This window comes from Symsagittifera roscoffensis, chromosome 5, assembly GCF_963678635.1.
Source record: "Symsagittifera roscoffensis chromosome 5, txSymRosc1.1, whole genome shotgun sequence".
Taxonomy (NCBI): Eukaryota; Metazoa; Xenacoelomorpha; order Acoela; family Convolutidae; genus Symsagittifera; species Symsagittifera roscoffensis.
This window is the reverse complement of record NC_087066.1, coordinates 52025288-52052275: the sequence shown is the minus strand read 5'-3', so window position 1 is coordinate 52052275 and position 26988 is coordinate 52025288. Positions and strand designations below refer to the sequence as shown.

General features: G+C 37.7%; 1 protein-coding gene across 1 annotated transcript in view; it reads left to right on the top strand.

Annotated features, from left to right (window-relative positions):
• Positions 1-15660, top strand: part of LOC134846084 (leucine-rich repeat and immunoglobulin-like domain-containing nogo receptor-interacting protein 3) — a 35981-nt gene extending 20321 nt beyond the window's left edge. The window contains exons 4-8 of the mRNA XM_063863289.1: positions 8413-8611; positions 9389-9531; positions 11802-11954; positions 12433-12549; positions 15394-15660. Of these exons, the coding sequence (XP_063719359.1) occupies positions 8413-8611; positions 9389-9531; positions 11802-11954; positions 12433-12549; positions 15394-15516 (735 nt within the window). The 3' untranslated portion in view covers positions 15517-15660. The remainder of the gene's footprint in view (positions 1-8412; positions 8612-9388; positions 9532-11801; positions 11955-12432; positions 12550-15393) is intronic.
• Positions 15661-26988: the final 11328 nt, after the last annotated feature.

Here is a 26988-nt window from a genome sequence, read left to right as displayed (position 1 = left end):
GCCTCAGGGTATGTGGACATATTATCAGTTGCTGTTTTTCGCAAATCGAAGTTGGCGCACGTAGGCGAATCCCATGCGCCGAATATATGGCGAGTGTACTGATGAACTACCACATCGGAAGTGGTATCCTTCCGCCATAAAAAACGGAGTGAAATTTAATCGCGGGCGAGGACTCCTACCTGGAGGAACATACCCTCTATATCCGCGGAGACGGAGTACTTGTGTTGACGGAATCGCGAAAGTACAAAAATTAAATTTTGGAGTAGGTCCGGACCCACCAATAAGGTCTTATTTAAGAATGTGCCGTGAAATTTAGAAGCCCCATTAAGGACTCGGCGCACCTTGCCCGGCTTATTGGGATTTAGGACGGGATGGTGCGGAAGATGTCATTCGCAATCGGAACTCTTACGTGGATCATGCGGTTCGACGGTAGCGACATAGCCTTTCCTAATGTCCTCTCTAATTGTGTCTGCGTATCTTTCGAGCAGTTCAGGGTCTTTACTTAACCTTCTCTCCAATTATTTAAATTGGGCGAGTGACGAATAATAGTTGTTTGGTAGACTGACATCACTATCAATCCAAAGCATAGGAACAATGTATCTTTCGCCATTGTGAACGGTTTCAGAATATAGGATGAATAAAGCGTGTTTATCCGCGGCGGAACGGGCTTCGACTTGTTTGAAAGCACCATAAGATTCCAACTTGTACCAGGATTTTATCTGGTCAAAAAGGAATCTTCAACAACACAATTGAAACATGAGGAAGTAGAACTAACGGAGGGCAGTAGTCTTGTCCTATAATAACTTCAACGTCCTCATAAGTATATTGAGTGGGCTTAATGGGTGCTAATTGTGGATATTTGTTCTGCAAATCAGCAATATTGATAAATTTGGAACCAATCCGAATATTGTCTTTAACATATGCACAGAGAAAAAATTCGAAATCACTATTATTCGGCTCGGAGGAAACTGTAAACTTGACCCTCTGAGTCTCAACGACGGTGGTTGTTTTGAAACCACTAATTGACAGTTTAACGGGCTCCCCTACTAAGCCGAGACGGTTAACGAGTGACGAAGACACCCAAGAGTGAGTCGATGCACTATCACAGAGAACCAACGTCAGGAAACTGGTTACATCCGAGGATACACCAAGTGTTGCAATTGGCAGCAACCCTTTAGACGATTCAATGTCATGTACATCACTAACAGAGGCATGGGTGGAAGTTTTGGTATTCTCCTTGGATTTGTTTGTTTCAGCCTTATTTGAGACATTTGAATTTTCCTTCCGAGGAAATAATGTTTCGGCTCCATGGAGCAAGACATTATGTGTGCTATCAGACTCCGGCTTTGGGCACTTTTTAGCTCTTGAACATTGTCGGAAACTATGATTGCCATGGAGGCAAGCGAAGCAAAATTTCCGTTCAGCTTTGTATTTTGCTCGCTGAGTAGCATTTTTTCCTTAAGAACAGCACAATTCCACAACGCATGAATACCCTTACACAGAACGCACGGCAGAAACTTAGACTTATTCTGAGCCTTACTAGTTACCTGGCTATTGGCTGCAAAAACTTTGGTTGTTTTTGGTTTAAAGGTTCCTCTTTTTTTGCTTTAGAGTTGAATACACGTAATCTTTTATGCCCCTCGGACATTTTTTTCAACCATTTATTAAAGTCTAAGAGTTTGGGCGCTGCCGATTATGCCTAACAGTATGCATTGACCCAGCTTTCTTCAAGTTAGGCGGAATTTTACTAACAGCTTGGTTTAACAGGTTAACACTCTTTAGATCATCGTTGAATCACAATGATTTGAAAACTGCTACGAGGCCAGATCTGGCAAAATAGAAACTAATGACATTTTTCGAATTGTGCATCTTAAGTGGAGGAAAAGTATTCAGCTTATCAAGATGCGCACCAACAATGGCATGTGGTTGCCCAAACTTCCGTTGCAAGGTGGCCAGTGCATCCTTGTACATAACGCCACTATAACTAAACTCTCCGCAGTTGCGGTTTTTGCTTTGCCTTTGACGAGTGTTTTTAAGTATGTCAGTTTTGTATCATCGGTGAGAACAGCGGAATCAACGGCGGACTTAAACTGACCAAACCATTCGTGCCAGTTTAACGAGTTGCCGTCAAACTGGGCTAAATTCCATTCAGGAAGATGATCTTTGCGGCTATGCATCAATAATTCCGCCAATTCACGAGCGGAGAGAGGTCGATCCGATGAACAACCTTGGTTCGGATAAGCGGAAGACGGTGCGTGGTCTTCGTTGACTGGCTGGTAACCAGTATTAATATACTTGACAGAATGCGGAACATGTTGGGGATGAACCGGCGGAGAATTAAATTACACAGTCCCACCACTAGTATACGGTGCGGCGGTGTTACACGGTGGGACAACAGTTGTCACATTAGAAAAAATGTTTCCAGCATTACAACATTGAACGGGCGTGACTATTGGAGTTGTCACTTGTGTAATAATCGTTGATGTTGGGTGACACAGTATGCGGTACAAATGGAACCTTATATTGCGTCTGAGCTGGTGCTGCATTCAATTAGGTAGCGAAAAGAAAACTGGCGATGGGTTTACTCCAGAAGATGAGAAGCCACCACCAGCAAATGCAGGTGACAAAGAAACAAAACCAGAACCGTGTCGTGCCGCTAACATTGGGACAGGTAATGATTCCGGCTGCCCGATGGCATTAGTTATGTTTGAACTCAGGGTCTGTAAAGGAACAGCAGACGGTGGTGGTAACACGTGTGCACTAGAATGCATTTTGTTAACTGGGAATGAAACAGATGGCATTTTGTTGACTGGGAATGAAACAGATGGAACAGAAAAACTTGCAATGGCAAAAGGCTTGCACTGCCAAATTGAGGCATAGCCCAGTGTCCATAACTATAGATTCCAGGGTCAGTCAATGCTGTGTGCTCATGGTTATGACTATTACTGGTGTGAATTGCATGAGCGAGGATGGCGGAGGTCGTCGGTCCTGACGAAATGGGTACAGGAGTGAAGGTCAGCAAACCTGGCGCACTAACATTGTCAGGAGGTGCCTGTGAACTAACAGAGTCTACCCAATCAATAGTTCGATCGGTTGCTACTTTTGAAGTAGGTTGACTTACTCCTGTCGAGTTACTTTCCGCTACCTTCTAGCTAACCTCAGATGAACTGTCCTCAAGTTCAAACGCTTTCATTTCCATTTCAATCAATTGTTTTTTTTAATGATTTTCAGCCAATTGCTCTAGTTCCAACTGACTTTGTTCGAACTTAAGACGGTTCTCTTGCTCTTTAAGTCTTATAGATACCTAATACTGCCTTTCCAGCTCCTCGTGTCGTGGCGACGTTTTACCAAAGCTAACTCATGCCGTTTCTCATTTGATGACATAGTGTGAACACTAGAGGTATGACGAGTGGAAGCAGATTTATCAGACTTATGTGACTCACGATTTCTACTTTCCTTAGACTTGTTTTCAGAGACCTTAGACCTGTTTTCAGATACTCGTGCTTCCGAATCTATTGTTTTTGTGCGAGCGTGAGTATGTCTCAGACCTAGTTTGTTCTAAAGATCCCTTGCTCCCTGTAATGCCGGGTGCTGAGAGTGACAAAGGTTCAAGGCTCATCTTGTAGCTCTGAGCTTCATGCATTACTTTATCGTTCATTTCGGTTATTTTCTTAAGCCAAAGGTCTTGCTGAGCAGTAATTTTTTCAGGGTTTCCGTTTTTCCCGCTAACTTAATTAATTGCTCATTGACGTCAACAGCTTTTTCCAAAGCAATTTTACAATTTTACATTATCAGTTTTTGCGGTGCGACTATTTTTCTCATTGTACTCAAGTAATAATGAGTGACCTTTAAGCAGCTCATTTTCTAAATTTAGACGGGTTTCAAAATAAACTTGCGTATCTTACTTTGGAATTTTTCGTCCATATTTTTCGCAAATTGACAGTGATCTACGGATGCTCACTTATAGAAAACAATCAATAAATCAATAAAATGAGATACTGTTTTGGTACGTAATTAAATTTACATTAATATATCAACATTAGCTTACAAAATGTTGGAACTTGACGTCTCAAAGCTTCTGCCTGAAGCCTATTTTTTATAGCTTTCCGAGCTTTGAGTGGTAAGCGGTTCCGCTTCTTATGAGTCCTAAGGATGTTAAGGTTAGCGCTATAACGCCTTAGAAGGAGGAGAGTCTATAATTCACGGGAAGGAGGCTGGTGAAGCCCTTTGTACTTCTCAATTAGTACCTGCTCCTTAGCCTTACGCTTAGAGATAAAATCTTTGACAACGTTCAGAACGAGAATACCTGTTGAAACTAAACTTTCCTCTATATCCTCGGCTCTGTTCCGTCTACAGTATACGATCGCAGATATATTTGTTCTATAGCTCAATAGCAAATTGACAAGTGGCTTGCAAGTATTGTTGCTGCGGTGCCTACTTATCGAGTTTTTAATGACGTCGTGCCAATTTACAAGGTCTTATTTGTGAGACAAGTAGTGATGAAGGTAGTACTGTATTGTTTTCTGGGAGTCCCTAGCGTTAAAGTTCAAACTTAAACCTGGCTTCGTAAACAAGTATCTTTGATGCGCTTCTGGGACGGAGCGGGAAGTTTTCGGAGCGCGTGATCAAAGGAATTAGCCCCTAGAATGAAAAACATATACTTAAGTGGACCTATGCGACGGCTTCGTTAAGCTTAAGTTCCAATGGGGTTAGGAAAATTAAGTAGGTCGGTTGAACTCCAACAACACACATGGAGTAAATAAGAGGATGAAAGAATTCAACTTAACTCACTTAATATCACTGTACCTGACCACTTAACAATACTGTCACGCAATGAAGTGAATAATCGGACGGGCTGAAACGGCTTTGATTTACTCGAAGCTAACTGGCTTTCAGTTTCAACAAAGGTGGGTGGGGGATCAGGCCAACTGGTTAAGTTCCAACAACACACGCGGAAAAAACCTGAGGATGAAAAAACTCAACCTAATTTGCCTGATATTTCGCTACAAGACTACCTAACATAAGGTTGGTGTCATCTTACAGCACAGTTTTGCAGAATTCTGGAGACGTTTTCAAGATTTTTTGGCAATTTTTTTAAACTTTTTTCACACAATTTTTCGGAAAGTTTTGGTCAGCAGGTTCGAGTCATAAACCAATCCAAAAAACTAGTCCAGTACATCTTGTCTATGTTCCGATTTCACGGATTAATATTCCGTTCACATATATCCAAAAACGTTTGATTTCGAGAAGAAACATGTCAATCAGTTTGTCCATGTACCGATTGTAAGGTTTTTCAGTTCAATGGAACTGTCCAAAAACTTTGGGTATTGGGAAAAATTACCGGGTGCTAGCTTGCGGGAAAAATTTTAACATGTATGACAGCGTAAATCAATTTTATAGCACAATTTGAAAGTCATTAAAATTTTGGAAACTTCTTACAGTTTTAAATTGGAGATTGGCGACACCGGGAAAAATCCAAAAACTTCCGCCAGTCTGCTCTTCCGTCTGTTTCTTTCTTCTCTCTGCCACAGTAGAACTTGATGAAGAAGAAGAGTCCGAAGCCGGCTACAAACACGAAGCTGACAGCCACAATCACAGGCCCCACAATCCTAATCGCTGAGCTCGATTCCTCATCCTCGCTGCCTCCTTTTCAGATTTGAAGAAGTGTTGTAATCTAATTGTGCCAATATCGTCAATTACGATCTCCAAATGCAGCAAATAGTCGCCGTCCTCTAAACCCTCCTGAAAGTCGAACCCACAGTAGCCGGCAAGGCTGCCACAGTCAATAACTTGTTCAGCTGTGCAGACACGAATATATGAGTAAAGTTGTGCCAAAAGTCGAACGAAGTTCTTTCGTCGATTGATTGAATGAGTAATTGCGCTAATGCAAAACGAGCTGAGCGGACAAATGCAGCTATCCAAATCCAACAGTTTTTTCGTTTGGTAGATTCTGTTGAACTTATGTTGTAATAAGGTCAACGAGATTGTCTACCGATGACTTCGTTTTCAACTGTTCCGCGCACTCAATTTATGTGGCGTTCCAAACGTTGGTTGAGTGAAATTGGTGTGTTGTTTTCTGTGTAGATTAAGCGAAACTTGCCGATAGTGCGAGTGACAAACAACCCAGCCTTTTTCCTGTGGGGGCGAGTCTTGCGAAAGGGGATGCCGCCTTATTGATGGTTGGAATGCAATTCGTGAGCTGAATTGGCGATTGTGCTATTTGAGCGTGTGTTAGCAATAATAACGACGCAATAGTATATTTGGACGTGTGTGGTGTCTCTCGTTAATAGAACCAACTAGGTCCCTTGTGGGGCGCCAAAATACGCTCGCTAAATCTCCGTAGGATGAATTTAAAACCAAAATACCAACAAGACTGCTCGTATCAGGACGAAGCCCTGAATGTTCCGACTGGCTTTTAAGGTTTATGGAGCAGCAGTAATAGCATAAAAAAATTAAATGAAATAAAATAAAATGATTTTTTTTTTCAAAAATTTGAAGTTTTTTTTATAAAAATTATCCCCGCACACGCCATATAAAGTACAAAAGGATATATTTCGTTCCTTGCAACAAATCAATTATGGCAAATAAGCTTCGTTCAACCAATTTGAAACGATTTATAAGACGGATTAAATCTCCGCTTGCGCAAAAATAGCGCGAATAATATCGCGCGTTAATTGTCCCACGTTGGTCAAAATGGCCAAAATGGCAATCTTTAAACCCTCATAACTTTACGAAAAATGATCACAGGTGAAATATCTTTTCAAATTTAAGCTCAGGATAACAATTCCTTTTGAATGATATAAAAAATTCCGTCAAAGATGGCTAGTTAAAAAGTCGAAATTTGTCTGAAGAAAAAAAAACCCACCCCGAGCACAAATATTCCGTTACTTTCGTATCAAAAGTCGGAACAATAATGAATTCGTATTCTCGGCAATACAAAATTTATCGGCTATATTGATAATTTTCATTCAAATTTCGCTGTTAAACAAGTTCATAGTTTCAACAATACAGCTTGTTTCGGTACAAATCGGCGCAAGCTAGCCACAAGAACCGGTCGGTTATGTTCTTGCGACAAATTGCTCTTTTTTGGGTTCAGCCTTAATCAAGGCTGAACCGAATTAGAATCAAAAAACTGTGAAAATAGGACATAACCCCCTTTTTTAGTATATTAATACATGGGCAAGTGGGTGACTCGAACCTACGTCAACTGTTATGTTATGTTACTTTGTCTGAGTCCGCTTGGCCATCTGGTATTATTTTATGATAGAAAATGAGAGCCGTTAGCCGTGGTAATATTTTTGCAAAAGAGATAATTTGAAATTACCAGATCAGTAAACCAAATTACGTAACACTTACATCAAATTCGGAATTAAATATTTATAATATAAACAAGACTGCTGCTATCAGAGCAAAGTACTGAATGTTCCGACTCGACTGCTTTTTAAGGTTTATGGAGCAGCAGTAATAACATAAAAAAGTAAATGAAAAAAAAATAAAATGAAATTTTTTTTTCTAAAATTTGAAATTTTTTATGAAAATCATCCCCCCACACGCCATTTAAAGTACAAAAAGAGAGATTTCGTTCCTTGTAACATATCAATTATGGCAAATAAATTTCATTCAACCAACTTGGAACGATTTATAAGACGGATTAAATCTCCGCTTACGCGTTAATAGCGCGAATTATATCGCGCGTTAATTGTCCCAAATTGGTCAAAATGACCAAAATGGCAATCTTTAAACCCTCATAACTTTACGAAAAATGATCACAGGTGAAATATCTTTTCAAATTTGAGCTCAGGACAACAATACCTTTTGAATGATATTTAAAAATTCCGTCAAAAATGGCTAGTTAAAAAGTCGAAATTTGTCTGAAGAAAAAAAAGCCACCCCCGTGCACAAATATTCCGTTACTTTCGTATCGAAAGTCGGAACAATTAACCCTTAGCTAGTAGAACAATAATTTTAAAACTACGAGGTTAAGAGCTATTTCATTTCATTATTTGATTCATTTTTGTTTTGAGGAAATTTGATTAAGTTTTTAGCTAGTGTGAACCATTAATTTTCGGTTAACTGATCTGGTCTGCCCGTTTTTGGTTTACTGATACATCGATTTACTGACCTACTACCAAAAATTAGGACCTCCTTTTGCTAGTAGGAGGAGGCTGTGAGGGATAAATAACAGGATCCAAACTTAAATTATACAATTTATCTAGAGAGCTAATTTTGAAACCCAAATTCAGTTTTTCTTCAAACTTTTAATCATTTTCTTCTCATTTCGGTAGATGAAAATTCGCATAAAATGAATGCTTCACGTGCTTGTTGAACTTTTACTTTTGAGTTTTGATTAGCCGAAAACGTTTCGGGTACTTGTATTTCAAATAATCATAACTAACTTGACATGTTGAAAAGGTACTTAAACTTGCGGACAACCTTCTCAGCAAAATGAGCGACCTGTCGGACTTGACTCGTCTGGAACAACTTCTGCTGGACAACAACAAGATCACCACTCTGGATTCCACAGTGCCAAAAATGCCCTCTTCCTTGCATGTTCTGTCGCTGGATTACAATCTAATCAACTCTATCAACGATGACTACTTTCACAATCTAAGTTATTATTTTTTTTGACTATTTTAATTTCCTTTGCCCCCCCCCCCCCGGTTTCAACTCTCTCGACACTTTCAATCCTTAATTTTCCCCACACCTAGAACTTAAGTTCTATATAGGCTACACATAATTGTTTGCTGAAATCAATAAAAAAAAGATTTGGTTAATTTCAAAAAAAAATACTTTTAGCGAACTGTTAAAATTAAAAGAACACGGGTACAATGTTTTAACAGATCAGCTGGAAAAAAAATACATTTTAAATGACATCATATTTTTTGTAATCACTTGACCTTTGTCCTTATGAAACTTAATTGATTCAGCCAAAAAAGTCAAATCATTTTTAAAGCAAGTTTTGACAGTTATTGATTGTTCTTAATGAAACTAAAAACATTGACAGAACCAAAATCTACGATCGTCTAAAATTAAAAAAATGATTTGGGCAAAAAACCTCAAGTTTTTCACCTCCAAAACTTAGACAGATTTTGATAATTGTTAATTGTTATTGAAAATAGAATTTTTTTGGTAGGGCGACAATTCGTTGCAGGCGGAAATTCGTAACAAGCGAACATTCCTAACGAGGTATGGGCAAGTAGAATACGCTTGCTCCGCTGCGCTTACCTTCGGCACGAGAGAAATACTGCGCGTGAATCAGTGTTCATCGCTTAATCTACTGTTACGAATTGTAGCATGTTACGAATTGTCGCCTGTTACGAATTGTCGCCTGTTACGAATTGTCGCTTCACGAAATAGTTCATGAAACCGAATTGATTTTTTATCTCAGATTTCATCGAGGACCTCAGCATCGGCAACACATACATGAACTACATATCCGGAATCGCCTTCCAAGGCATGGCTCCTCAGTTTTCGGGTCATCAGATCCGAATAAGTTTCCGGAACAGCGCCTATCTCGAGTTCATCTCGCAGGCAAGCACGACTTTTGTCAATGAATTTAATGCGGAGTTGTTGTGAAGTGGTTACAACTCCGCCTCTCAAACAGGAGGTGGGATGTTCGAGGCCCACCATGATCCGTGCTCGTTGCTTGAGGGTGAGGCAAAATTACCCAGCCCAGAAAAAAAGCCAAAAATACGTATATCTCTGAAACAGGGGCGCAACAATGTGGATAAACCGTCATAAATTTTAGCAACAAAGCCAAGCATGAATTGGTGTTTATTGCGCAAAGTGTCTATAATTTTTCACAATATTTGCTTTAGAATTTTTCGGAAATTTTCTTAAGAATTCAACCAATTTTTGAGGGATTTATGTTGGTAAAATAACTGGAAAAAATCTACATCTTACACAGAGGCGAAGTTGCACTTCGCATACACAAGCAAGAACAAGACCAATAGGGCAACTGCGAAAACCTGAATGGGTAAAACTTTGAGTCTACGAAGTTTTTCAAGTGACGCAAGCCAATTATGACGCATTAGCAGTACCAGTGAAATTGTACAATGAGAAAAAAAAAGAAATTTACCGAGTAACATTCTTCATTTTATAGAGCGGACGCATTAACTAGTACAAGAAAAAGTTTATAAAGACATCCGACCCTGCCCAGGCTCGCACCCTCTTATTTTGTTGCGGGTCTCCTTCCCTGCCTCTGCTCTACAGGTCCATGATACCTCAAATCTTAAAAACTACTAGAGGCCCAGCTAAAGCTGGAGGTACCTATTTGATATTTTTTGAATTTGTTGTACTGATGCGGGATGAAGTAGGTTATTTAAAAAATTTATGCATTGAGCTCTACCCAAAACCTTGATTGTTGGTTTATTTAAGGATGACAGAAAAATTTCGTAATTCTGCAATTTTCCCAAAACTTGTTTCCGGCTCAAATTTTCAAGCGTAGCAATTCATGAAATGTTAAAACGGACAAAAAATCAGAAAAATTATTGTGTTAGAAAATTGAATGTGAGCGCTTACACAGAAAGCTTTTTCTCTCTTCGTTGAAACCAGTATCTCAGATTCGGAAGTGCAGTTTTTGAGAAAAGTCAAAACATTCGAAAAACAGTCAAAAATTCTACTTTTCCCTGGTCCGATGGTCACAACTTTTTTGTTTAAAAATGGGCGTAACCGCTTATGCAGCAGAGCTTCCCACAACCCGTTCTACCAATCGAAACCAAAATCTCAGATTTGGGAGCGTACTTTTCGAGAAAAGTCAAAAAGTTTGAAAAAACGGTCAAAAAATCGAAAATTCGACTATTCAGAGGGTCAAAACTTTTTGTGTGAAAAAGTTTGAACGTATGGGCTGACGCAGAGGAGCTTCCCACAACCCGTTCCTTAGATTGAAACTAAAATCTCAGAATTGAGAGAGTAGTTTTTGAGAAAAGTGTGAAAGTTTCAAAACATGGTCAAAAATTTTTTTAGGGCCATAACCTTTTGTGAAAAAAAAATGGGCGTAGTCGCTTATGCAGGGAAGCTTCCGCAACCTGTTTTATCGATTGAACCAAAATGTCAGGTTTCGGTGGGTGTTTTTCGAGAAAACACAAATTACCCCCACATAATTTTTTCGAAGGCTGTAGAAAGTGGGGTAAGGTAGAAAGAGGCTAGGGGAGTATGCAGGCAAACAGAGGAGTGGCCAGAATCGCCATTACTTCCACTCTTTTGAAAGTCGGTAGATTAGTATTTGAGAAAAACGAAAGTTTTCCAAAGCGTTTAAAAAACCGATTCCATACATTGTCATAATTTTTATCAATCAGGAATTTGTGATATAATAGTCTGTGTTAATAGCCTTAACATTGGCTGTACTAATAGCTGGTTATTGATCAAAGTGAGCATTTTTAAAATGAACACATTTTGCCGCATTAATATTTGCGTCGCAACAATATTTGCGACTTAGGTTGAAAAAAAAGATAGTTCATACAACACAAATAGTAAAAAGTTGCAAATTGTTTTCTGTGATTTTTAAATGAATATATATTTGAAAAGGGAGACAAATCAGGGGGTATATTTAGTGAGGGGGTCGAATCCCTGAAACATAGGAAAACGAATCTTTATCAAAATGGCTTTTAAATGGTCCCAAAAACACTGCCTTCAATAAGTAGAAGTATATGCTACTATTTATTTAAACTGGTCACGGACTTAACACATTTTTAATAGCTTATAATTGCATTTGTTATTCAGTTTTTATATGAACTATCAATTATATGATACATCATTTCTTGCATATTCTATTTAGGCGTTTCATTTATTGCATATTTTAGGAGTTGTTTGACCCGTTCCTGTATTCAGTGAACTCGTACGACATTCTGGAAATAGAGCTGGACGGGACTCCCCTGGACTGCGAATGTGAGATGGTCTGGATCCCGAGACTCCTCAACAACCTGGAAAAGGACAAGGGGCTGTCACCCAAAAATGTAAATTCACCTTTTCAACTGTTTCACTTAACATTCGCTCAACCCTTTTCATGAGAAAGCAAGGACTCTCTCCCATTATAGAACCCCCAGTAAATTTAGCCGCACCTTCAAAAAAAAACAAATCTATAACGATGGTGCTACTGCAATTTTTTTAAAATAAGGTTTATAATGGGAAAAACTGCCAAAGCCAAACTCAACTTTTCAAAAATTTTTTGTAGTATTGTGGTGCAATTACATTGATAAATGGCTTTTCAATTACGCGTAGAGGTTTTGAAATTCTTTTAGGCTTGATGGGCTCTTGTTCTTGTACTCTATTGAATGTAAGACACAGCTTCTTAGGCTCAAATATTTAACCTTCGAGTTAGGACTCCGACACTTTAGCTTAGAAAAGTAAGGTCTAATCAGTGAACGTCATATCCGTACTTGAAGTAATATCTTAAATATCTTATCAGTGTATGATCATCTCCGTCTTTTTCAGGTCACTATCAGCGGAACCTGTCTCAAACCAGCCGAGCTCTCCGGCCGAACCCTCTCTTCTCTTTCTGAGGCGGATATTCCTTGTAATAGACCAACCAGTCCGCCTTCGCCCGGAACGGTAAACGAACATTTACCATCTTTTTACGAGTTAATTTGATGAGCGACGCTCTTTTCAACGGCTCAATGTCGTGTTTTTGCATCCAAAATTTTTACCTGGTAACACTATTGCAGCTGTTCTTGGCACCACTATTTGCAGCCGAATTCGCTCAAGTATTTATAGACCTGAAACCAGAAGTCAAGTGAGAGCTCGACGTCACTGAATATCATTGCTAGGGCATGGGATCGGATACACGATCTGAAGCTCTCGAATAGAACGCCTTAACATTATGCTTAGTGTCTAATCTGCCCCGCCCCCACACAGCGATTAGATGTCAATCCATTTCTGCAGCTTAATCATTTAGTTATTGGGTGGCGTTACAACCTAATTAAATTAAAAGAAGTGTGAGCCACTAATCATACCTTAAGCCGGCTTGATTTTCTTTTTAAAAAAGACAGATTAAATTAAACATGGTATAGCAATCCGTTTATGTAAAATCATGTTTAGATAGAAGTTGTCGAAAACAAATGAATGCGATAATTCCTAAGAATAGTCTGTCTGGGGTGGAGGGGTGGATCTCGAATTACATCGAGAGGGCGGATTTTCATGATGGCCTTCCTGCAAAGAGCATTGCGACTCAAATTTAAAAAGATCATTTTTTAAATCATTTTTGAAATATTTGGCCGCACAATTTTGTTTTTGGCGCGCGCTTTTTCAAACACTTAGTTTATATTGGCTAATTGAGCAGTTTTTTGAACTTTTATTTTAATTTTAAAGTTACAATTTTATAAAAAGATTTTTGCGAGTTTTGGTGCATGCCTATTTCTTATGTTTTTGGCATGCTTTTTTATGATGACATCACTTTTTTTCTCGCTTGGTATTCCAAATTTAGGATCCAAGAATTGATTAAGTTAAGTTTCTCAATTTTTTGTTTCTGAACTAGTAAAGTTAAGTTCTCTTTGAAATTGCTGAATTCAGTGAACCAATGTGCACAGTAATTTTAAATTTCAAAATGAGTAGCAAAAAAAATCATCATACAACACCAGTTTCATACAACACCATAAGAACTTGAAATATTTTCATAATCCACATGACGTCGGAAAATTTTCAAATAAGATTCTATAATTGAAAACATGCAAGAAAATTTTTAAAAAAATCAAAAAACAGGGTAAATTTTTATTTGGGATATTTCCAAAGAAGTTCATTACAAGGCTAAATACGAGACTATGTATTTTGGAAGTTTTAAGCGTTTCTGCGAGATGTCGGAAACAGATTTGTCGCGGAATCCACATTTTTTTCTTTGATCTTCCTTGCTGTTTTCGATTTCACGAACAAAAAAATTTGGGTCGTATGGAATCCACAAACAAATATTATTTTATGTGTACAGTTAAATTACAATTAGGCGGAATCCTTGTTTTGTTTGCGCTTTCTATTAACATATTCTAATAGATAGGTTTTGAAATTACGTTTTAAATGAATTTTTTGTTGGTCATCAGCAAAATTTTCCAACAATTGACTTTTAAACACTGCCAACAGTTTAATCTCTATTTTTGTAAACACTTCAACTTTATTTACTGACAACAGTTCAATCTCAACTTCTGCGAAACAGCTGGAAGTCACAAGCCAAATCTCAATTACTGAAAAAAGAAATCAAAAATTGATGAACCTTTCTCAAAAACGTTAGCAAGGAAATTACACTGTTGAAATTGGCGAACTCCTGATTATAAAGCTCACTATAATTAGTTTTCATTTCATTTTAGCCTTCAATCGACTGCTTTCAAATTAATGCCACATTTAATCAATTTTAAGCGGGATCCACATCTTTAAGCGAGAGACAATAGTTAAATACTTGCTTTTAAGTTCCGCATTTGATAGATACAAATTCTACCTTCAGTTCTTAATTGGTCATGCGATAACTGTTTTAGTTCAATATAATACACAAAAACTACGTACTTCGCTTAACTTTGCGGAATGCACCCACATTTGCGATATCCAATTTCATTTTGTGGAATCTGCTTACATTTGCGGAATCCGGAACAAGTAGCCATCTTTGCTCGTTCTGGAATCCACGGACACTAATGGTCACTAATGTGACGTTAACTTTCACGTTCCCTGTATTTTGCGCGGAATTCATGGAAGTTTTCTACCATAGTTTCTTTTCTACGAAACTTATTTTACGGGGGGCTTATTCCAATTTTCCAATAAAATTTTATCGTGTCAGTTTCTAATTTCTATGCACCGCGACCAATTGCAGTTTTTGAAAATTTATGGAAATTTTTAACATGAAAATTGCAGTTTTTCAACCGCGCTTCCTCCTAAAATTGGTATAGTGTCGCCAAAGGCGTCTCATAGAAATTCTAGGGCTGCTCTGCAAAAAATTAGTATCGTAAAACATACCGAATAGGAACGCGTTGGAGGGTTAAAGATCTTGAAGGGAGCGTGCGCTTAAGCATTGAGCAAGATTGATGGATTGGCAATGCGCCTCAAACTTCCAATTTCTAATTGAGGTGATGCTTAAGCCATTTCAAAAACGCTGCCCATCTTGTAATTATAAAGTCTTTTCTGTTTGGAGTCTAGGGATAGCTGGCTCTGTGGGTCAAGCCGAATAAATGCGAACAGACTTAATTATAACCGAATCGAACCGAACCCACGTTGGAAACTCATGAGCTACCTACTCCTATTTTAAATATTAATTAACTTTAGTTATTAACTTTGCGACCTTGTCTTATGACTTCAGGTGAACCAAAAAGCAATTTTTCCATAGACTCCTTATATGAAATTGTATGACAGGTATTTTTCTTGTATGGACGTTAATCCGGTATTATCTTTAGTTATTAACTTTTCGACCTTGAGTTATGATTGCAGGTGAATAACAGTGGACGAAATGCAGCCATAGTGCTGGGGCTGATATTGGCACTTGTAGTCGTCTCTTCAGTCGTCTACTTCGTGTACAATCGCTACTTCAAAAGCACCTACCTCACAGTTTAGTCAATTTGACTATTACTTGTGATTATATTATCATTAAACTGATTATGATACAATATACAATTTTGAACCCAAGCTGCTCTTTTGGAAAAAGATGATCTATTTAGCATGAGTAACATCAATATTTTGATTAAATAATTTTTTGTTTCAAGCTCAAAATTAAAAGTTTTGTTTAATGAAGAATTTAAAGTTTATATATTTAGTTTGAGCAAGCTAATATCATGGTTACTGCTCTCAAATGAAGATAAATCTTCTCGTCGCGTTCTAAAATGCTCCTAGACTAGATTCATAGATCAGTCTATTCGTATCAGTATCAATGTTTTCTTGCACGATTGTCAGCTGAGAGTTTCATCCCGGGTCGAGATCCCGCTCAAAAACCGCTCAAGATTTGAGCGGTTTGAGCGGTTTTCCAGCAAGATTTGAGCGGTTTGAGCGGTTTGAGCGGTTTGGGCGGTTTTTTTGGAAAAACCGCTCAAACCGCTCAAATCTTGCTTAAAAAACCGCTCAAAAACCGCTCATTTCTTGCGGTGATTTTTGAACGGTTTTTCAAGCAAGATTTGAGCGGTTTTTGAGCGGTTTTTGAGCGGTCTTTCAGGGTCGAGGTCCCAAACTCATGTCCATACTTTCGCGACAAAATTTTGGCATTTCCAGACTTTCCAGACCAAAATTAGGCATGTCCAGGCTTTGGCGACCAAAACATGGCATTTCCAGACTTTTGCGACCATGATGATCCGTTGCGACTATCGCGCCGAAGCAGAGGTGGCGCGACCAAAACATCGCGACTCATATTTGGTATGTCCAGACTCTCGCGACCAAGAGTTGCCATTTCCAGACTTTCCGAAAAACTAAGGCGCGACTTTCGCGACCTAGGCGGATATGGCGCGACCCTGCGAGTCAGGAAATGGCGTGACCGGCGCAACCAAACCTAGCTATTTCCAGACTTTCCAGAACCAGATGAAGACGGCGCGACTTTTCAGAGCAACATGGAGACGGCGCAACTTAAAAAAAGTTTTTCAGGGATTTCTCGACCATGGTGGATACGGCGCGACTCAGGAAACGGTGCGCCCTCAGATTTTTCAGGGATTTCGCGACCGAGGTGGAGATGGCGCTACTTTCCAGACCGAAGTGGAGATGGCGCGACCAGAATTAAGCTCCTCGCGACTGAGGTGGATACAGTGCGACTTTCCAGACTGAGGTGGAGACGGCGCGACCAAGATTATATTCCTCGCGAATGAGGTGGATACAGCGCGACTTTCCAGACCGAGGTGGAGACGGCGCGACCAAGATTGTATTCCTCGCGACTGAGGTAGATACGGCGCGACTTTCCAGACCGAGGTGGAGACGGCTCAATTTTCCAGACCAATACGGAGACGGCGCAACTTTCCAGACCGAGGTGGAGACGGCGCGACTAATATTTTATTCCTCGCGACTGAGGTGGATACGGTGCAATTTCGCTTAACTTTCAAAACAACCCGTACTGACAAGAAACGGTTTGCAATCAATTTTGTACAAATAATTTAGTAAAGACCTAAAAAAATCTATTCAGTTTGAAAAAAAATGTAGCTAAGAAAAACAGTTTCAGTCCATTCTAAAGTCGACTTATTTTGGCTTTTGTCAAAATTTTGATTTCATTTTTCTACGGATTTTTTTAACAATAAAATCTATTCAAATTAATTTAAGTAGAATTTTAACGGATTTTGTGTATTCTCGTTTTGAACAGATTATATACAGATTATATTCAGTTTTTCTAGGCTATCAAACAATAGAGAAAAAAAGAAAATAAAATTGTAATAAACGCTTTTTAATTGACTTTTCGTTTTTCATGTTTGCCTGAAAACAAATGTGAGAATAAATTTTATCTAAAGTTTTCAGCATTAAAAAAGATTTTTTCTAATTTTTTTTAATGAATATGTTATTTATTTATCAAAGCTAAGCCTAGAACGCTGATAATGAAAACACATATGACAAAACTTTGCATAGTAATACTTCTCATTACTGCGGCGAACCTTAGTTTTGAACAATTTTAGAGGAAGTCCTTGAAACGCAATAGTTTGCAGTAAAACTCTCCTTGTGTACTTTTGCTCTCTGTATTTCTGATGGAGGAGACTTTTTTGAGTATACAAACTTGCTCAAGCTTCGAAACAAAAAGATTAGTTAGGTCAAATCGGTTTTTGATGACGTTTAATAACAAAAAGATTAGTTACGTTAAATCAGATTTTGATGATGTTTACTACCTTGTGAGTTATATTCTAGGTTTAAATCATAGAGTAATTTCAGATAGGGTACACCGTCTGCTCGTCACGCTACCTTGTTTTCGTCCGGATAGATTCGTGCAACTTCTTAGTCTAATACCGATCTTAATCTTACTCTTATATCTGCTAGTCTCAATTAGTCTCAATAGATCTAGAGCATACTGATTTATTGCGTGTAGGTCTCTTGGAGAGGCAACTATGTTTTAAGTTAAGTTCAAATCTCTCTGGTGCTGAAATTACAAGTAATTTCAGCACTTACAAATAAGTGGGTTGTAAGTTAGATGGATTATGATTGGTTAATATTAAATATTTTACAATGGTAAATTATCCAATATAAGTCGGTTGTTAGTTAGATGGATCAGGATTGGTTAGTATTAAATATTTTCTAGTGATAAAATAACCAATAAAAAAATATAGTTTAGTTCTGGTTCCATCCATCCGGGTCTTACAGAGTTTTTGACTCTTTTATGTTCTATCTGTAATGAAGGATGGATGATGATCGTTGGTATTTGGCGAGCATCATTTTTTGTTCTGTTCTTAGAGAAAAAAGCGCCACGAAGCTGGAATTGTCGATATGAAGTTGTTAGTTGTTGCTCGACAATGACTGTGACCGCCAAAAAAATCAATCTGATTTCAAGATGGTTTGTTATGATTGTTCGTTCTCCTTCGACGGAGAACTGACTGTGTTCCGTTCTTGTCTGGGAAAAATTGAATTTGGAGAGAGTGCCTTGAAACTCGGATCTGTACGTATACTTGAACATCGAGGTGGTCATTGGTCTGATTCAATGAAGTCCTTTTCTGCGAAACCAATTCGTACTTCAAATCCTTTTGAGTTGTGATTGTGAGCGGCATGGCGGTTGTGTTTAGCCATTCTGTAGATTGAGTGTGAGGGGGTCGTCTAGTTTCTTGATGCTCGTCCTTGTGGTCGTGTATGATCTATATACTGCATTATATAATTTACATTTTATAAAATTTTTGTTGATTTAGTTTTTAGTTATGATTTCTATTAGTTATTATCGCAAAAGCGTTTTAATTTTAGTTTTGTTGTTTTTGAAAGTTACTCACCCTTGAGTACCTCTAGTCAGTCAAAAATATGGAGTAGTCACAAAGCGTGGATGTAGCACGGTGGGTTAGGCCGGCCATAGAGCAACGTCAGGACGTCCTCTTCTGGTGGGTTAGGCCAGGAGTGAGGATATGATTGCATGCTGGTTTTTTGTGGGGTCCTGTTTTGTGTTAACATTTTATGTTATAATGTTACTGTTTTTTTCCTTTTGTTGTTTTGCTTGTGTCCTTTTCTTAAAAATCAAATTGTTTGGTTTGGGTTTGTCTTGCGAATTTTTGGTGTTTTATTATTATTTTTTAGACTTGTCAATACTCTTCAAAAGAATAAATTATCCAGTTCTTAAGCTGGTTTAATCCGGTTTGGGTACCGTTGGTTTTCTTTTCTTAGTCGTGCTTGTTAGTTTGTGGTTTATGGTGTTTAGTAAGCTGCGTTGGTCAGTTTAGGTTACTATATAATTCCTTTCCAACCGGGTTAAGAGAAAATTGGAAACATGTTATCGCTTGTTTGAATTGTTGTTAGTGAAAGTTAAAATTTGAACTCATTATTTTTGAACAATTCGTCGTGGGGAGCTGTGGGAGTTTAGATAGAATTCTTGTGCGAGTGAATAGAAAGTAGCGATTGAAAAGGTTAGTACTACTCTCTTCTTGTATAAATTTACTTCTTAAATATTGAATCTTACTGCTTTGTGGGTGTCGTCTTAAGGATTTCCACACACGGTCTTGCGAAGCTATCCCTTTTACCGTGCTAAAGCAGGGGGGCACTAAGGCTCGGTATTAACGAAAATCCCGAAAGGGTTATGTTAGTGGTGAGTTGTCCTCTACTGTATTCTATTGCTCCCCCTTGGTCAGTGATGCTCTTGCTCGCTATATCTCGCTTGAAGTCGCGTACAACGAATTCCTTTTTTGCAAATGAATTCAATATATATAAGTCCGAATACAAAGGGCCTACTAGTTCGGCCAGAGTATAATTTATTAATATACAAAATCGCTGTGAAACAATTAACTGATGAGTTCAGATAGCGACCACAACTGGGACCTACTGAATCTTACGTTCGTTAACTCGTTCTCCCTTCAAAGTCCGCTCTCGAACCTCCACTTCTTATCTCTAGTTGCGCTCCGTTTTTGTTTAAGTCACGCCACTTCATATCGGTGTTTTCATCCCCTTAAGCACAACCGCCCCCTATGGGTTTCCCTTTTACCTACTCCCTCTGTCAAAGCTGACGGGTTCCAAGTCCGGGGTTTTTATCGACTTGTTCACGTTTCGTAAATACATCCCCCTGCGGTTGGTATCGTACATCGGGTAAGTAACCGAAGTCGTATGATTCTTATCAGTTAAATCCGCCCCTACGTTACTTACTTAAATACCAACTGACTTTGGTGTCAAATCTTGACCCAAGCAACAAAGTCGTACGATCCCAATAAACTAATCATAACCCGATTTTGAACCAAATTTACTAATATTTTCCCTATCATGTTAGGATAAAGTACACGGTCGGGGATAAGTTTTGGTTTTATACTCGGTAGTACCCCTATGACCCAATTTACCCTAGGCACATAGTTCCGTGCATGTACAATCCCATAGCAATTAGCTACCTCCAGGTATGAACCGTTTTCCCTTTTCTTAATCCCAGCCAGAGACAGAGGGGGAAATGTCCGGGTAAAAGTGCATTTTTCGTCGATTTTATTTCTACTACTTTATTTAGCTTTAAATCCACTTTTAAATCTTTCTACTTTGTTTACCCTTAGCTAACAGCCATCCGATTAAGCTATTTAGACCTCATAACGAGAAATGAAATACCTAAACTTAAACCAAGGTAACGATACACAAGCAGAAAATACGCTAAGTCGAAAGTTTGCTAGAATTACCAATTCTACAGTGGGGGTTGAAATTATTAATTGATTTTCATCGTATTGAATTTTACTACATTAGGGAAAATAATTATAGATTGTTTTACTACTGTGGGAAAGAAATTTTACTGCATCATTTAGAGCTGTTGGTTAAGGAAAGTTTATAATTTATAAAAGAGTTTTGTATTTTTATTTGTTTTTTCTTTTGAAAAAAAATCATCATAGAACACCAGTTTCATACAACACCATAAGATCTTGAAATATTTTCATAATCCACATGACGTCGGAAAATTTTCAAATAAGATTCTATAATTGAAAACATGCAAGAAAATTAAAAAAAAACCAAAAACAGGGTAAACTTTTATTTGGGATAATTCCAAAGAAAATCATTACAAGGCTAAATACGAGACTATGTATTTTGGAAGTTTCAAGCGTTTCTGCGACATGTCGGAAACAGATTTGTCGCGGATTCCACATTTTTTTCTTTGATATTCCTTGCTTTTTTCGATTTCACGAACAAATAGCTAAAATTTGTGTCGTATGGAATCCACAAACAAATTTTAATCTATGTCTACAGTTAAATTACAATCAGGCGAAATCCCTGTTTTGTTTGCGCTTTCTATTAACATATTCTAATAGATAGGTTTTGAAATTACGTTTTAAATGAATTTTTTGTGGGTCATCAGCAAAATTTTCCAACAATTGACTTTTAAACACTGCCAACAAATTGAACTCTATTTTTGTAAACACTTCAACTTTATTTATTGACAACAGTTCAATCTTAACTTCTGCCAACAACTTGAAGTCACAAGCTAAATCTCAATTACTGAAAAAAAAAATCAAAAATTGATGAACTTTTCTCAAATTTCCAAAATTGTTAGCAAGGAAATTACACTGTTGAAGTTGACGAATTCTTGATTATAAAGCTCACTATAATTAGTTTTCATTTCATTTTAGCCTTCAATTGACTGCTTTCAAAATAATGCCACATTTAATCAATTTTAAGCGGGATCCACATCTTTAAGCGAGAGACAATAGTTAAATACTTGCTTTTAAATTCCGCATTTGATAGATACAAATTCTACCTTCAGTTCTTATTTGGTCATGCGATAACTGTTTTAGTTCAACATAATACACAAAAACTACGTACTTTACTTAACTTTGCGGAATGCATCCACTTTTGCGGTATCCAATTTCATTTTGTAGAATCTGCTTACATTTGCGGAATCCGGAACAAGTAGCCATCTTTGCTCGTTTTGGAATCCACGGACACTAATGGTCACTAAGATGACGTTAACTTTCACGTTCCCTGTATTTTGCGCGGAATTTATGGAAGTTTTCTAAGCAGAATCCGCTTACTTTTTGAGAAGTGTTTACATGCTTGTCTCTGGATTCTAGTGATCTAGAGACACCAAACTCTGCGCCTATCCAGTGCACACTTTGGCCTCGTAATGATGGTTTTTAAAAAATGGTCTAGCATAGTTTCTTTTCTACAAAACTTATTTTACAGGGGGCTTCTTCCAATTTTCCAATAAAATTTTATCGTTTCAATTTCTAATTTTTATCCACCGCAACCAATTGCAGTTTTTGAAACTTTATTGGATTTTTTAACCTAAAAGTTGCAGTTTTTAAACCGCGCTTCCTCCTAAAATTGGTATAAAGTGTCGCCAGAGGCGTCTCATAGAAATTATAGGGCTGCTCTGCGAAAAATGAGTGTCGTAAAATATACCGAATAGGAACGCGTTGGAGGGTTAAAGATCTTGTAGGGAGCGTGCGCTTAAGCATTGAGCAAAGATTGATGGATTGGCAATGGGCCTCAAACTTCCAGTTTCAGATTGAGGTGATGCTTTAGCCATTTCAAAAACGCTGCCCATCTTGTAATTAAAAAGTCTTTTCTGTTTGGAGTCTAGGGATAGCTGGCTCTGTGGATCAAGCCGAATAAATGCGAACAGACTTAATTATAACCGAATCGAACCGAACCCACGTTGGAAACTCATGAGCAACCTACTCCTATTTCAAATATTAATTAACTTTAGTTATTAACTTTGCAACCTTGTCTTATGACTTCAGGTGAAAAAAAAGCAATTTTTCCATAGACTCCTTATATGAAATTGTATGACAGGTATTTTTCTTGTATGGACGTTAATCCGGTATTATCTTTAGTTATTAATTTTTCGATCTTGAGTTATGATTGCAGGTGAATAACAGTGGACGAAATGCAGCCATAGTGCTGGGGCTGATATTGGCACTTGTAGTCGTCTCTTCAGTCGTCTACTTCGTGTACAATCGCTACTTCAAGAGCACCTACCTCACAGTTTAGTCAATTTGACTACTACTTGTGATTATAATATCATTAATCTGATTATGATACAATATACAATTTTGAACCCAAGCTGCTCTGTTGGAAAAAGATGATCTATTTAGCATGAGTTACATCAATATTTTGATTAAATAATTTTTTGTTTCAAGCTCGAAATTAAAAGTTTTGTTTAATGAAGAATTTAAAGTTTATATATTTAGTTTGAGCAAGCTAATATCATGGTTACTGCTCTCAAATGAAGATAAATCTTCTCATCGCGGTCTAAAATGGTCCTAGACTAGATTCATAGATCAGTCTATTCGTATCAGTATCAATGTTTTCTTGCACGATTGTCAGCTGAGAGTTTCATACAGTTATTCGCAATTTCGCTTAACTTTCAAAACAACCCGTACTGACAAGAAACGGTTTGCAACCGATTTTGTACAAATAATTTAGTAAAGTCCTAAAAAAACCTATTCAGTTTGAAAAAAATGTAGCTAAAAAAAACAGTTTCAGTCCATTCTAAAGTCGACTGAATTTTGCTTATGTCGACATTTTGATTTCATTTTACAATAAAATCTATTCAAATTAATTTAAGTAGAATTTCAACGGATTTTGTGTATTCTCATTTTGAACAGATTACATACAGATTATATTCAGTTTTTCTAGGCTATCAAACAATAGAGAAAAAGTGAAAATAAAATTGTACTGTACGCTTTTTAATTGACTTTTCGTTTTGATGTTTGCCCTTAAAAAAACAAATATGAGAATGAATATTGTCTAAAGTTTTCAGCATTAAAAAAGATTTTTTCTAATTTTTTTAAATGAGTATGTTATTTATTTATCAAAGTTAAGCCTAGAACGCTGATAATGAAAACACATAAGAAAAATTTTTGCGTAGTATTACTTCTCATTACTGCGGCGAACCTTAGTTTTGAACAATTTTAAAGGGAATCCTTGAAACGCAGAAATTTGCAGTAAAACTCTCCTTGTGTACTTTTGCTTTCTGTATCTCTGATGGAGGGGACTTTTTTGAGTATACAAACTTGCTTAAGCTTCGAAACAAAAAGATTACTTAGGTCAAATCAGTTTTTGATGACGTTTAATAACAAAAAAATTAGTTAAATTAAATCAGATTTTGATGATGATTACTACCTTGTGAGTTATATTCTAGGTTTAAATCATAGAGTAATTTTAGATAGGGTACACCGTCTGCTCGTCACGCTATCTTGTTTTCGGCAGGATAGATTCGTGCAACTTCTTAGTCTAATACCGATTTTAATCTTACTCTTATATCTGCTAGTCTCAATTAGTCTCAATAAATCTAGAGCATACTGATTTATTGCGAGTAGTTCTCTTGGAGAGGCAACTATGTTTTAAGTTAAGTTCAAATCTCTCTGATGCTGAAATTACAAATAAGTGGGTTGTTAGTTAGATGGATCATGATTGGTTAGTTTTAAATATTTTCTAGTGATAAAATAACCAATAAAAAAATATAGTTTAGTTCTGGTTCCATCCATCCGGGTCTTACAGAGTTTTTGACTCTTTTATGTTCTATCTGTAATGAAGGATGGATGATGATCGTTGGTATTTGGCGAGCATCATTTTTTGTTCTGTTCTTAGAGAAAAAAGCGCCACGAAGCTGGAATTGTCGATATGAAGTTGTTAGTTGTTGCTCGACAATGACTGTGACCGCCAAAAAAATCAATCTGATTTCAAGATGGTTTGTTATGATTGTTCGTTCTCCTTCGACGGAGAACTGACTGTGTTCCGTTCTTGTCTGGGAAAAATTGAATTTGGAGAGAGTGCCTTGAAACTCGGATCTGTACGTATACTTGAACATCGAGGTGGTCATTGGTCTGATTCAATGAAGTCCTTTTCTGCGAAACCAATTCGTACTTCAAATCCTTTTGAGTTGTGATTGTGAGCGGCATGGCGGTTGTGTTTAGCCATTCTGTAGATTGAGTGTGAGGGGGTCGTCTAGTTTCTTGATGCTCGTCCTTGTGGTCGTGTATGATCTATATACTGCATTATATAATTTACATTTTATAAAATTTTTGTTGATTTAGTTTTTAGTTATGATTTCTATTAGTTATTATCGCAAAAGCGTTTTAATTTTAGTTTTGTTGTTTTTGAAAGTTACTCACCCTTGAGTACCTCTAGTCAGTCAAAAATATGGAGTAGTCACAAAGCGTGGATGTAGCACGGTGGGTTAGGCCGGCTATAGAGCAACGTCAGGACGTCCTCTTCTGGTGGGTTAGGCCAGGAGTGAGGGTATGATTGCATGCTGGTTTTTTGTGGGGTCCTGTTTTGTGTTAACGTTTTATGTTAAATTGTTACTGTTTTTTCCTTTTGTTGTTTTGGTTGTGTCCTTTTCTTAAAAATCAAAATGTTTGGTTTGGGTTTGTCTTGCGAACTTTTGGTGTTTTATTATTACTTTTTTAGAATTGTCAATACTCTTCAAAAGAATAAATTATCCAGTTCTTAAGCTGGTTTAATCCGGTTTGGGTACCGTTGGTTTTCGTTTCTTAGTCGTGCTTGTTAGTTTGTGGTTTATGGTGTTTAGTAAGCTGCGTTGGTCAGTTTAGGTTACTATATAATTCCTTTCCAACCGGGTTAAGAGAAAATTGGAAACTTGTTATCGCTTGTTTGAATTGTTGTTAGTGAAAGCTAAAATTTGAATTCATTATTTTTGAACAATTCGTCGTGGGCGACCTGTGGAGTGAATTCTTGTGCGAGTGAATAGAAAGTAGCGATTGAAAAGGTTTGTACTACTCTCTTCTTGTATAAATTTACTTCTTAAATATTGAATCTTACTGCTTTGTGGGTGTCGTCTTAAGGATTTCTACACATGGTCTTGCGAAGCTATCCCTTTTACCGTGCTAAAGCAGGGGGGCACTAAGGCTCGGTATTAACGACAATCCCGAAAGGGTTATGTTAGTGGTGAGTTGTCCTCTACTGTATTCTATTGCTCCCCCTTGGTCAGTGATGCTCTTGCTCGCTATATCTCGCTTGAAGTCGCGTACAACGAATTCCTTTTTTGCAAATGACTTCAATATATATATAAGTCCGAATACAAAGGGCCTACTAGTTCGGCCAGAGTATAACTTATTAATATACAAAAGAATGATTTGCGATCTGTACACGCTTAACAATTTCTTCTGCGTACTCGGTCAGTACACGCGTCGATTAAGCTCTCTGACTTTTGCTAGCTTCTTCTCTAACTAATATTCCACAAGGCACTTCGACTTGCGTTCTGACTTTACTCGCTGTGAAACAATTAACTGATGAGTTCAGATAGCGACCACAACTGGTACCTACTGAATCTTACGTTCGTTAACTCGTTCTCCCTTCAAAGTCCGCTCTCGAACCTCCACTTTTTATCTCTATTTGCGCTCCGTTTTTGTTTAAGGCACGCCACTTCATATCGGTGTTGTCATCCCCTTAAGCACAACCGCCCCCTATGGTTTCCCTTTTACCTACTCCCTCTGTCAAAGCTGATGGGTTCCAAGTAAGGGGTTTTTATCGACTTGTTCACGTTTCGTAAATACATCCCCCTGCGGTTGGTATCGTACATCGGGTAAGTAACCAAAGTCGTATGATTCTTATCAGTTAAATCCGCCCCTACGTTACTTACTTAAATACCAACTGACTTCGGTGTCAAATCTTGACCCAAGCAACAAAGTCGTACGATCCCAATAAACTAATCATAACCCGATTTTGAACCAAATTTACTAATATTTTCCCTATCATGTTAGGATAAAATACACGGTCGGGGATAAGTTTTGCTTTTATACTCGGTAGTACCCCCATGACCCAATTTACCTAGGCATATAATTCCGTGCATGTACAATCCCATAGCAATTAGCTACCTATAGGTATAAACCGTTCTCCATTTTATTAATCCCAGCCAGAGTTAGAGGGGGAAATGTCCGGGTAAAAGTGCATTTTTCTTCGATTTTATTTCTACTACTTTATTTAGCTTTAAGTCCACTTTTCAATTTTTCTACCTTG